At 47.2% G+C, this 12,732-nt stretch overlaps 3 protein-coding genes across 3 annotated transcripts; 2 read left to right on the top strand and 1 right to left on the bottom strand.

The window, feature by feature from the left end:
• Positions 1–2,595: 2,595 nt before the first annotated feature.
• On the bottom strand, positions 2,596–4,962 carry has1 (ATP-dependent RNA helicase HAS1; the record flags this gene model as incomplete). The annotated part of the gene is made up of 6 exons (XM_032067128.1): positions 4,319–4,962; positions 4,011–4,253; positions 3,606–3,952; positions 3,416–3,547; positions 3,092–3,352; positions 2,596–3,032 (listed from the first exon to the last, which is right to left on the bottom strand). Coding segments are annotated over exons 1-6 (1,787 nt in total), but the record flags the coding sequence as incomplete, so codon positions are not given.
• Positions 4,963–5,959: 997 nt separating this feature from the next.
• BDV27DRAFT_158268 (uncharacterized protein) lies at positions 5,960–7,087 on the top strand (the record flags this gene model as incomplete). Its single annotated transcript, XM_032072653.1, has 5 exons — positions 5,960–6,037; positions 6,445–6,553; positions 6,622–6,755; positions 6,812–6,941; positions 6,987–7,087. The coding sequence occupies 5 exons, from the start codon at positions 5,960–5,962 to the stop codon at positions 7,085–7,087; spliced, it is 552 nt and encodes a 183-aa protein (XP_031927039.1).
• A 2,543-nt stretch (positions 7,088–9,630) lies between these two features.
• On the top strand, positions 9,631–12,351 carry BDV27DRAFT_2143 (transient receptor potential ion channel family protein). The gene is made up of 2 exons (XM_032076032.1): positions 9,631–10,430; positions 10,487–12,351. The coding sequence occupies exons 1-2, from the start codon at positions 10,058–10,060 to the stop codon at positions 12,325–12,327; spliced, it is 2,214 nt and encodes a 737-aa protein (XP_031927040.1). The 5' UTR covers positions 9,631–10,057; the 3' UTR covers positions 12,328–12,351.
• The last annotated feature ends 381 nt before the right edge of the window (positions 12,352–12,732 follow it).

Genomic DNA, 12,732 nt, shown 5'->3' on the forward strand with positions numbered 1-12,732 from the left:
GGGGGGGCAGGAAGCGTGCAAGGGAATAGAGGCTGGTAGAGAGGCAAGCAATCTGGGAGTGAATCCACGCTGCTTGCGGACTGAAGGTCACTACAGATTGGACAGTGGACGTGCAGTGGTTGAGGAGGCAGACAGTGGTGATGGTGTTGGGCAAGAGTGGGGGAGGGGGGGGGGAGGTATGATCGTGGGTCGGAGAGGAGGTGAGGAGGTGTGTAGAGGAACTGATATCACACGGGAGAAAGGAAATTAAGCGTACCAGCGCAGTAATTAGAAGCGATGTAGCATGTATGGGAGGGGGGGGGAGGAAAGATCCAAGACCAGTGAGGAGGAATCAAGAACGAAAGAGGAAGAGAATGTGATGGGAAGGAAAGGTAAAAGCCGTTGGAAGTGAGCGGCTGATCCCTCACTTGGGAGTAGATGAGAATGAGCAATAACAGCTGCAAGAATCGGTGTAGAAAGGCAATAAATTAATTCGGGCCCGTCGGAAATTTTTAGAGGCACATGCCTAACAAGCTATACCGCCAAATAGAAAACTCATTGGATGCGAGTCTCAAGTAAGGATGGGAGGGAAAATTAAGAGGAAAAAAGAAACAGAAAATTCAAAACCCAAACGGTGGGATACTGGCCACCATCGGCAAAGGACAACAATAATGGTCGTACGGAGAGCGGTGGGAATAATGGTGGTCCTGGGAAAAATGGAAAAAGGCGAAGGCTGGTCGGAGAGGGTATAAAGACGCAGTGAATGAACGATAATAATAATAATAATTTGATGGATCGATGAACAGTTGGCGAACTAAAAGATGGTTTAGCGGCGGACAACAAAACAGCCCCATCTGACAAGGAAAAGATCGTTGACCAGCCTTGCCTTTTTATTTTATTCAATTGATTTTATTTCCTTTTTCATTTTTGGCTCTTCAAATCTTATTTTACTTTTTTCCCAGTCTTTCTCTTTTATTTGTTCCGGTTCTACCTTGTTTGTAACTCGATCAACCATCCTCAATGGCTAGAAACTGGAAATGACGCTGTTGTCTACATTGAGGTTCTCGCCCAATGATCCCCACGCAAGGCGCCACAAATACTACATAGTATATAGTATGGTACATATACGTGGATGGCCTCTCCATACAGTATTAATGTTGAAAGGAACATTGGTTGGGATCTTAGCCATGAGCCCTCCGTGACTTGGGCCCAAAGTTCATATAAAAATCTCAAAAAATCTTCTTTCCCGCTTCGCTCTTCCTTCCATTCCTTCTTGAATTCTTCTAGGTATCCAGAGGCGTTCATTCCAAAGAAAAGGCGGCCATGTTTCAACGTGGTGCGACCGGAATGTGATCTGTCCTCTGTGGGAATTGAGTCTGCCTGCCGGACGGTCTCCAAGAGCCCTACCAATGGCCCTATGATCGTTGCACAGGTGTGTCGGTACCTCTTGCTTCCCAAAATGAAGACGAAACGAGGACTGGCAGCAAGCAAGACCACTCCTCGTAGGTATGAAGTGGCATCGAGGAATCAATAGATGAAACACCTCTTATGCCCGTCAGTTGTGCCCCTCTCGACCTGGACAGACTTTGATCCAGGAACGAATAATGCAGCCTAATAAGCAGCAGCATCATTTTGCAACCCTATGAATGAATGAATCGATCCCAGCAGCTGTGACGGGATAGTCTCCCCCGAGTGGAGAGAGTCAAGGCAGACCCGCCACGAGCATTGAAACCCACCCTGACAGACCCTCAATCAGGTCTCCAGGACGACCCTCCCTCATCCACTTCCATTGGCCCTCCCGCTGCCAACTCATCACATAATCCTTCCTTGTGACAAAATGTCCGTCGTCCCATGTCACTGATTGGTCGCAATAAGAATTCAATCATGCCTTAGGCACAATGCCTTATTACTTTGTCTTTTCAATCCAATCGAGCATTTACACACGATATCCTCGATCCTCCCCCAAAGTTACTAGCCGTTAGTTTAATCCATTCACTCTCGCCCGACAAAAACTTTGCTTGGTGGGGGATCAACCTCCCCAGCCACCAGACCAGCCACCCGGCCCTTGCTCGGCTCACCACAATTGACTAGTATTCGTAGTTTGCGTTCATCGAATCAACCTTCAAGACGCGGGTGTCTGCCATTACCCGAGGATAGTAGTATATTTATGTACGGAGTATGTTGAACTGCTTACGCGAACCGTGGAACGGAAACGCTCTGTATCCTTGGTTCCGCTGACCCTTATCTTGTCTTCATCCCTCGTTATTTAGCCGGAACTCGGTCGCCGGGGGTTGGTTGTATAGATTGGAATTTTTATGATTATTTTTTTTTTTTACTAAGTGCTGCTTCAATTTAATTATTGCGACTCTCTTCAACTAGGCATACCGGATTTCTCATTTTGCTCCTTTTTATGATCCGACGACCGTACCAAATTCGCATGGTGTGTTCGTAGAAAAAAATAAACCGTAAGAGTCCCCTTTGGCTGCGGGGGACGTCGTATCCGGAGATTGCAAAAGTACAGAAATAGATGGCTGACCCTGCACCTGCGGCCGCATTGCCAATTTTACTACCTTAAGCATCAGAGATGACCTACATGGCCCAGGTAGGGAAACGAGGTTGAATGCTATAATTCTTGGTATTCCTCGAAGACGTATCTAGATACAATTCCATACTTTGGTGTATGAAGGCAAGTAAAATATGATATGCCATGATAATAATATAGGGAAAAAAAAAAAAAAAGATCCAGGTTAAACTCCAGGCCAACGGACAAAAAACATGCAAGGAAGACAATTGCTTTTTCCCTCTACTAGATCGAATCAGTCATCATTATGCTTGCGCTTGAACTTCGAGCCAGGCTGGCTGCCGTAGTTCCGTCGGCCTTGTGGTTGTTTGTCTTTCAGGCTGGAGCCGAGCTGGATATCGATGCGGGGAGGGGTCGAGAACCCGAAGCCCTTCGCTACCTTAACCAAGTCGAGCTTGTGCACGTCGAAGACGGACCGGAGAGAGTGGGAGGCATATGCCTGAAGGTAGGAGCGGTAACCTTCCTTAGCAGACTATTTGCGGATGTGTTAGTATAGGAACATGAAATGATGTCTGAATGAGGGAAGCTTACCTTGTTCAGATAGTAGTTCTGACCAATGAGCTTCTCCAGTTGAGACTGAACATTGACAATCTTCTGAGCCGGGAAGTCAAACTCCACGACGGGTACTCGAGCCTCCTTCAGATGCTTCAAGAACCCTACTTCCGAGGGTTGCAAGAACATCAGACTGCGTCCCTTTCCGTTGGATCCACGGGCTGTACGACCAACACGGTGAATATAGTCGCGAGGGTCATCTGGGGGGTCGAACTGGATAATCCAGTCCACAGCGGGAATCTTGAGTAAGTTAGACAGGTGTAACAGAGATAAAACATCTGAATAGGAAGGCAATTGACATACATCTAAGCCTCGGGCGGCAACGTCGGTACAGATCAGCGTTCCCTGCTTTGCATTGCAGAACTCAAAGAATGTGTTGGTTCGCTTCTGCTGCTTCTGCTTTCCGTGCAAGTCAAGCACAGGGAGATCGATATACTATATTTCAATCGCGTTAGCCTACAAGCCTTTTCTCACCAAATATAAATATACTTACGTTGAGCAATTCACCGTAGTACTTGACAGAGTTGCAGCTGCTCAGGAAAACGATGATCTTCTTCTTAAGGTTGCGCTTGAGGAAAGAGAACAGGAGCAAGAAACGCTTGTCAGCTTCACAGATGACATAACCTTGTTCCAATCCCTCAACAGTACTGTGTTCCTTGCGATGGTCCACGTTGATGTAGAGGGGGCCAGGTCTAAGAGAGATACGAGCCAAATCTTCAACCTTGGTAGTCTGCGTCGCAGAGAACAGCATAGTTTGTCTGTTCTCCGAAGGAAGAATCTTGGCAATTTGGCGCATTTCATCCTCGAAACCGACTTCCAGGATACGGTCCGCCTCGTCAACTGTCAACAGTCAGTCACTCCATTCACCCACTTGTAATGCTAAAGAGGGTCATCATACTGATAAGAGTGCGCAAGTTTTTGAACACAAATCCTTGCGTATTCTGCAGATGATCGAGCAGACGTCCAGGTGTTGCCACGAGAAGGTTAACACCCTTCATGAGTTTCTCCGCCTCGGCTCTCCGGTTTGCACCTCCAATAACAATACCGTAGGTCTGGCTGTGATGCGCCAAGAGTTCCCTAACTTGACCGAAAATCTGAAGTGCAAGCTCACGAGTAGGACTGACAATAACGACACCAGTACCTAGCCAAAAACGCAGGAGTTAGTATACAAAACAGCGGAACCACATGAAAATGCGTAGAACATACCGTTTCTCGGCTTGAATCGCAGAGCGCTAAGCATTTCAATGGCAGGAATCAAGAAGGACAAGGTCTTTCCGGAACCAGTCTTTGCAGCACCAAGAACATCTCGACCAGCAAGCAGAGGAGGAATTGTACGCCGTTGAACTTCCGTCATCGTCTCGAATCCCATTCCCTCGATACCCTTCATGGTCTTCTCTGACAATCCCAGCTCCGTGAACTTCACCGGATCGCCATCTTGCTGGGGCAGACGGATCGTATCGGCAGAAGGAAGATCCTCACCGTTGGCGGCGGGTGTCTCTTCAACATCGCTCTTCTCCTCTTCATTGTCAGAGGCCTCCTGCTCAGATTCCTCCCCATCCTTCTTCTCGTCATCACTAGACATATGTTCGACCTTCTGCTTCTTGATCTTCTCTTTCTTCGCCTTCTTCTTGTCGACGGTAACTTCCTCCTTTTCGGGAGAATCGGTCACGGCTTCAGTTACAGCCGGGGCAGCAGCCTCTTCCTTGCGCGCATGTCCACCATGCTTTCTCTTGCGCTTCTTTGAGATAGATTGGGCGGTGTCCACAGGAATCGGCATTTTGGCTAGAGTTTCTCCAGGGGGATTTTTCCTGGAAAGCTTGCCAGATGAAAATCGTGAGATGCGGAGCCTTTTTTTTTTTTTTTTTCGGCGGAAGACAATTTTTTGCGGAGCGAAAATATTGCCTGGCCAAACTTCCCGCATCACGTGCTGATAGCCACTGATAGCTGGGCGGTCTGAAAATAATAAGCCATACTAATAAGGCATAAACTACCCTATGTGGTAATGGCGCTATTCCGTATGAAGAAGTATGGTATAGCGGCCAGGGGAACAGAATCGTGCAGATCAATATTTTCCATATAAACTTTTGAGATACCCTTCTAAGAGCTTCTATATATATATATCGTACTGATTACTTTCCAATTTTTTTTTTTGACTATTTAGGTAGCCGCCCTGAGAACGCTCATAGCTCGATTGTCTCAGGAATAAACAGCGGATGCACTAAGTTCAGAATCAGGAGTGAGCATGAGTACTGGGCAGTTACTAGATGTATATAAGACTATCCTTGCCAATCGAATGATGCACGTCATCTGCATCGGAGCAGGGCAGTCGGGTTTATATCTTGCATAAACTTAAGACGTCATTTATAGACTATACGCTGGAAGTGTATGGAAAGAGTGAAGATATAGGAGGAGCATGGTTCGAGAATAGATTTCCCGGATGTGACCATGTCCTCTAGAGGAGACGAGTAACAAAGTTTGATAATGAGGCTCAGTCACCTGCGACGTCCTATCGGGATCATATACATCATGGTAGAAGAGAGTACTCATGGAAAAGGCACATGTACACTTACTCCTTTGAGCCTAAATGGGACTGGTCAGCTAGTTACCCCTCAGCGCCGGAGATTCATAGCTACTTCTCCGGGTTTGCGGACAAATATGGTCTTCGCAATTTTATCAATTGGAACCATCAGGTGGTGGGTGCTAACTGGGGCGATGTAAACTCATAGTGGAATGTCCAAGTTGAAAATCCCATGGAAGTGTTTGAGAAAAGGTGTGGCTTCCTGATTAATGGCGCTGGCTATTTAAGTCCCTGGGTTTGGCCATCTATACCAGGCCTTGGAACGTTCAATGGATGGCTACTCCATACCGCAAGCTGGGGTGAATCTTGTCGTTGACTGGAACGCGGATCGGGTTGATTGGGAATGGGTAAGGCTAGTTGCTCCTTCCTGCTCATAGCCCCAAGTTGCTGAGTTTACCAGGTCTTCCGGTATACAGCTGCTTTCTGAGCTTCAAAGGTAAGTTAAGGTATCTTTGTACGCTATATCTCCAACAGCTCCAATAAGGACTGTAGGACATTTCATCGTCTTCATGCGCGGACCGACCTGGGCGACTCCAGAAATGAAATACGGACGACATAGGTACACAGATGAAGAGGAGCAGACATTCCGAGGCCAGCTATGTGCCCCTCTTAAAAGATACGATATCCCAGCAAGCAGCCACCCAAAGATCGAAACATTTAATAACGGATGCGATTGATGATGATACCCTTGCAGAAAAGCTGATCTCTCCGATACCTACCTCGCCAGCAATATATCTTACTGACGATGTTATAGCCCAGTACGGATTACCTAGAAAGCCTCAAAAAGCCCAACGTCACGCCTGTCCATGAGAGTATCACAGAGATAACACCATCTGACGGCATAATGCTAGACGACAGCAAGTGTGTGTTTGATGTTTGGTTTGTGCCACAGGCTTCTACACCAGCTTTCGACCAGCATTTCCGTTTATAGGCCGCGATGACACCAACCTTGCCGAAGTATGGGAAAAGAAATCGCGAAGTTACCTGGGAGTCGCGGCTCACGGCTTTCCGAACTACGTCATGTTACTTGGTCCTAACAGTCCCCTTGCCAAGTCACCCCTCATCGTTTGCATCGAGGCACAGGGACTTTTTTATCGCCAAGTTTTCTCACCTGGTGGCAGAAAGAGGACGTTCGCGCGCTCGAGCTCAGGATGGAAGTGGCCGGTGACTTCATGGAGCAGAAGGACATATTCATGAAGACCACAATCTGGGAGAATGACTGTCGATCCTGGTTCAAAAATGCCAACACCGGTAAGATCAGTGGATCATGGCCAGGGAGCGGACTAAGCTAAATAGAAGCGGTGGCCATTCAGCGGTTCGAGGATTTCCACGTAATATACACGACAAAGAACCAGTTCGCCTATCTAGGGAATGGATTCCGTCAAACGCAATTATAACCTGAAAACGATCTGACACATTATGTGCGCCACAAGGACAATGGCGAATCGGTGTTTCCTGAGTTCATGAGTGTTGATAATGCCAAGGACACCGCCGACACAGCGGCAGCAAAGGAAAAGATAAACTTGTTGGTCTAGCTGTTTATAGGGTTTAGGCAGTTGCAATATGTAGTTATTAGTTACCCACCAGTCGGTTTATCTAAAACGAGATTCTAAGCCACTCATAAAGAAGACCAGGGGTGTACGGAGTCTTTCAACTAGATTAATAGGAATGGGTATGAAACAGACCACTAATGAGGTAAATGGTGAAGCGAGTGGCCAAGACACGCAGTGACAGGAAAAGTTCTTCGCGGTCTGGGTTCAGAAAAGACCCCGTACTAAAAATAGGAAACGCCTGCCGCCCATGGTTGAGAAATCAGCTTCATTTCCAAAACTTCCCTAGATATTACGGGTCATGATTCATTCACTTTACAAGAATTTTATGAACCAGGAAATACAGGAGAGAAATACTATGTCAACTCATCGCGTTCCCCAGGTGTCCGATCATGAGGATCCGATGGGGGTCAAGACGTCATGACACGCATTCCGATGATGGCAGAGGCAACGATGATCAATGCTGATCACCTCAGGGATGGAGGAGGGGAAATTTCCATCGCCAGGGTTTTTATCTATATTCACAGAAACCTGTAGCGATTGTTGTTCTCATTTTAATGAGAATCTACTCCGTACAATGAATCAATTGACGCCCAAGAGAATTTTATTAGCAAATTTCCATTCTTGAGTAATTCAAAAGGGCAACCTGATTGCCCTTGTTTTTGACTGGGAGGGGCTGTGCATTGTAGACTAACGAACAGAATGCCACTTAGTTAGTTCTTGTAACCTTCTTGGTAATCTCAACCCTAGCCGAATTGTTTAATTAATGAAGGGGAAAAAAATACGAATATGCCGACAAGACAGCGGAGACGAGCCTCTTGATATTGATATAATGTGTACTCTGTATGTTACATCGATTGAGAGTTCACCATGAGGTGCGAATGGTTGACAGCTTCGATACAAGTTAACACCACGTTATGAGCATATGAAGTATGGAGTGCATATGCAATGGTACTTTCATTGCATCTCTTACAGGGCCAATAATGACTGGTGGATCTAGCAGCATGCACCGATGTACTCCGTACAGAGTACATACTGTGAGATATCATTTAGGCATTTATTAATAGAAACCCGTGAAGCAGCAGTCGCCCAGTCCTACGAAGCGCGAAGGATGTCAGTAGGCAGAAGGACAAGGCAAGGGAAAAAAAACACAAGTCGCCAGGTACTCCATAGTCGATGTGTTCATTGATAGGATGTGGATGAACGGCGGCGGCTATCCTCAGCATCCGAACGCAAGAAAATAGGGTAAGACGAGCGGCAAGAAGATCCACAGATCATACTACTACTGTGTAGTTGGCTTTTTTATCTTACTTCTTACAGTGTCGTATCTGGAGATGCAACTCCACCAGGTCAAGTCATGGCTGTAATTTCTCAATCCTCTGGTGGTCTTAGGACCATTTCCCATTCCCAGCCTTTTTGCAGGCGCTAACTAGGTTCTCTTGGCCGTTAGTGGTGAGCAAATCAGAGATATGAACCGTGGTCAATGAGCATAACCATCCGCATGCGGGCCCAGAACCAACCCCCCTCCCCTGAGAGACGCGCGTGCGCCGACTGGAACTGAGAAAACGTTAAAAGTGAAAGAGAGAACTCGACTGGTTGTCCGTTTAGAGCGAAAAGTGAGTTAATTTGTAGGAAAGATGGCAAGTTTGTCTGCAGGGTAGTAGTGGTAGCAGTAGTTTTTTGTGTTGGCATCATTCTCATTTCTTGGTTGTTATTTCCGGAATTTCTCATTTTAATTTTTTTTCCTTTTTTTTTCTCTTTTCTTCTTTTCCCCCCCCCCCCCTCCGGTGCTTCCCCATACTTCACCCCTTCGTTTCTTTTGAACCCAACCGGTTGATGTCAGAAGTGTTGTGCTTCAAGACACACATACATACATACATTAGGTCTAGTTGTTGCTACTACGAGTAGTTAAAGGAGAGGAGAACTCATCCATTCTTCAGACCATCGCTACGCCAATTGTGATTGGCTCCAACGTCCTAAGTCCACCCCCCCCCCCCCGTGCTGAGTCAGGGTCTCAGCGTCAGGTGTTTCACGAGCATTCCGACCGTCTCTCCTCCAACCGGGGCTGAGCGGCTTTTATTCTCCCCTGAAGAAATATCGTCGCCTGAAGGAGACAAGAGAGAGGGCATCTTCATCTCTCCATCTTCTTCTTGTCTCTTTTCCCTTCCCTTCTGCTACACTTTTCCCCCTTTCGCTCGTTTCCTCCTCCCCCCAAAACTCTCCTCGCCAATCCGAGTGAGAACGGTCTCCTCTCCGTTCCTGGGAGACTCAGGCAACTATTCGTCTCCCCTGGTCCCGACCCCCTTCAAGGCTATACTGTGTGTCGCCGTCCCGCTCGCTTTATTGTAGCATTCAACTCTCTACAACTCCCCCGACTATCTGACACTCGTTAACTCCTTCCATTCTTTATCAATCGCTACTTTGGTGCCTTCTTTTTCTCAATTATTTTTTGTTTTCCCACCCTCGTCCCTCTCTTGTGCTTTTAATGAACAGTCGCTGTGGTCATCAATTTACCGCCCAGTGATTCTTCAATGACGTGAAGTTGTAACCAATATAGGAAGCTATTTTACAATAATTTTTACTTTCCGCCATCTTGGATACCTCCTTCCTCACTCTCGCTTATAAACGACTTGGCACAAGATTACGACCCAGTGTACCGTGAGACTTCCGCATCCGGCCGGTCCCAAGCTGGTGCTCTGGAGTACCACCTTCTATTCGATCTCGCTTCTGGTGTCTTCCCATTCCCTCGCTCATAAAAATTAAAATTCACATTCGCTATCTACCGGAGGAGTTGAAGCCGGTATTCATATCACGAAAATGCAGTTCAAGGCGCTTCTGTCCGCTCTGCTGCTCGCCTTCTTGAGCGCACCACTAGTAACCGCGACTAAGCTGATCGAATCTAATGCGCTTAACCTGTGCCAAGACAGTTCGAACTTCACAGCAACCCTTTTCAAAGTCACGTTCACACCGAACAACAGGTCGTTGGTCTTCAGTTTCGATGGAGTCGCTGCAATCTCGGGTAAAGTCAAGGCGGAAATCGTCCTTGATGCGTATGGCTACACGGCGCTTAAAAAGGAACTTGACCCCTGTGAGATGAACATTGGGGGTCTATGCCCTATGAGTGCCGGGCCTATCGATGTCCCGAAGGCATCGATCGATGTTCCGCAAGATGTAGTGAACAGTATCCCAGGTGGGTACAGACTGTTTTGCTTGGGGACGGTCATTGTCACTAACGTGATCACGTAGGCATTGCATACACAGTTCCCGATCTTGATGCTTCCGTCCGTATTTATATCAACTCCACCGATACTGGCGAAAGCATCGCGTGTGTTGAGGCTTCTTTATCAAATGGCAAGACAGTTTACCAAAAAGGGGTCGGCTGGTCAACAGCTATAATCTCCGGGTTAGGTTTAGCTGCTTCTGCTATTACTTCTGGCTTAGGACATTCAAACACCGCCGCGCATGTGGCGGCTAATGCACTCTCACTTTTCAGCTTTATGCAATCCCAGGCGATGATCGGTATGACATCTGTTCATATGCCCCCGATTGTTGAGGCATGGACCCAAAACTTCCAGTGGAGTATGGGTATCATCCATATTGGATTCCTGGAAACTATATGTACCTGGTATCAAAGATCGACCGGAGGAACACCTTCAACGACCCTTTCCGAGCTTTCGACAACGTCTGTGCAAGTGCTCAAAAAGCGAACGCTCGACGAAGCCACGGGTTTAGTCAAGAAAGCATCAGACATATTAAAGCGTTCCGGTGCTGAATCCGAGACAGCCAACACATCGAATCTTGTTGTTCGCGGTATTAAGCGAGTTGGGTTCAAGGCCGGGATTGAGGCGACTAATATTTTCTTGACTGGTCTTATCTTCTTCGTTTTCTTTGTGGCTGTGGTGATGATCCTCGTCTCACTTTTCAAGGCCGGCTGTGAGGTCCTTGCTAAGAACGGCAAGATGAAGACCGATAAGTTCCAGGATTTCCGTAACGGTTGGAAGATTGTCGCCCGCGGTATTTTGTTCCGACTTACTTTAATCGGTTTCCCTCAGATGACTGTCCTCTGTTTGTGGGAATTTACCCAGCATGACTCTGCAGCTGAAGTTGTGTTAGCTGTGATCATGTTCTTTTCTATTCTCGCCGCTCTGGGATGGGCTGCCTTCAAGGTCATCCTTTTGGCAAAACGTTCCATCACCATGCATAAAAATCCTGCATACATCCTCTACTCTGACCCTACATGTCTGAACAAATGGGGATTCTTGTATGTGCAATACCGGGCGACTGCATACTACTTTGTCATTCCAGTTCTGGGCTACATCCTTGTTAAAGGCATGTTTATTGGTCTGAGTCAAGAAGCACCGGTTGTGATGACTGTTGCCTTGGTTATTCTTGAGGCCGGTATGTTGATTGCCGTCAGTGTTCTGCGGCCATGGATGGACAAGAAGACCAACATCTATAATATCTCCATCGCTGCCGTGAACTTCCTCAACGTCATTTTCCTTCTCTTCTTCTCCGAAGTTTTCAACCAACCTGGCCTGGTAACAGGTGTCATGGGCGTTGTCTTCTTCGTGATCAATGCCGTATTCGCTCTGATTCTCTTGCTCCTGGTGCTAATCGCTTCTATCTATGCAATTGTCTCGAAGAACCCGGATATGCGGTACCAGCCTATGAGGGACGACCGTGGCTCTTTCATCAAGTCTCAGGGCCAGCTAACGACTGAGTTGGATGCCCTGGGTGCCGCTGCTCGTGGCGATGTCAAGACTGGATCCTACAAGTCTAGTCCATTTGAAGATGACAACGGTTCCTTCTCCAGCGGCAACGGAGCCAGTATCAACCGTCAAAACCTCGATGTGCACGGCCATGATCAACCGCCCAATACTCGTCAAGCCCCTGTTTCTCCAGTTGATCCTTCCTTGCCACTATTCCCCAGCGACGCTTCAGGACGACAAGAGCCTCCCAGCTACAACGCGCGCTCACCGTCACCGGTGCCGCGGGGTTACACTGCTTCCCCGCTCAACAACCCCAACGCTTATAGGGCACAGAACAACCCCAGTCCATGGCAAAGAGGAGCTGGATATGATCACTAAAGGAATACAATGAATGTTTTATCGCTTTGCTTGGGACGAATTACGGCTTAGCGCGTAAATGGAGTGGGTCTTTGCCATCTTGATTCCACTTTGCCTTGCACCAGGTGCATTTCGTGTTCTTCCCCTTTATACGTTGTTTGCTCTTTCAACCACTGTTCCTTTTCCGTATACTGTGATATACTGAAAATTCGCTTCTTTTTTTCTTTTTTACTTACTTCTATATAACCCCTTGCCCTCTTTTGCACCTTACCAGGATTTTCTTTCTTGTTATTACACGGCGTTCTAAAGCATTGGATTTGGAGATTTGGGACTTGGGTTTTGCGGTCTATGTGATCTATATATCTTAAGACAGGGGGCTGCCTTCGGCCTGAGCCGATGTCCCTGTGTATTATTTGTGATTTCATG

Source organism: Aspergillus caelatus, assembly GCF_009193585.1.
Source record: "Aspergillus caelatus strain CBS 763.97 unplaced genomic scaffold BDV27scaffold_100, whole genome shotgun sequence".
NCBI classification, from domain to species: Eukaryota; Fungi; Ascomycota; class Eurotiomycetes; order Eurotiales; family Aspergillaceae; genus Aspergillus; species Aspergillus caelatus.

Excerpts from the sequence above, each read along its gene's own strand:
- BDV27DRAFT_2143 (XM_032076032.1), top strand. The coding sequence starts at position 10,058 with ATGCAGTTCAAGGCGCTTCTGTCCGCTCTGCTGCTCGCCTTCTTGAGC. Across the intron at positions 10,431-10,486 it reads TGTAGTGAACAGTATCCCAG|GCATTGCATACACAGTTCCC; the intron begins GTGGGTACAGAC and ends GTGATCACGTAG.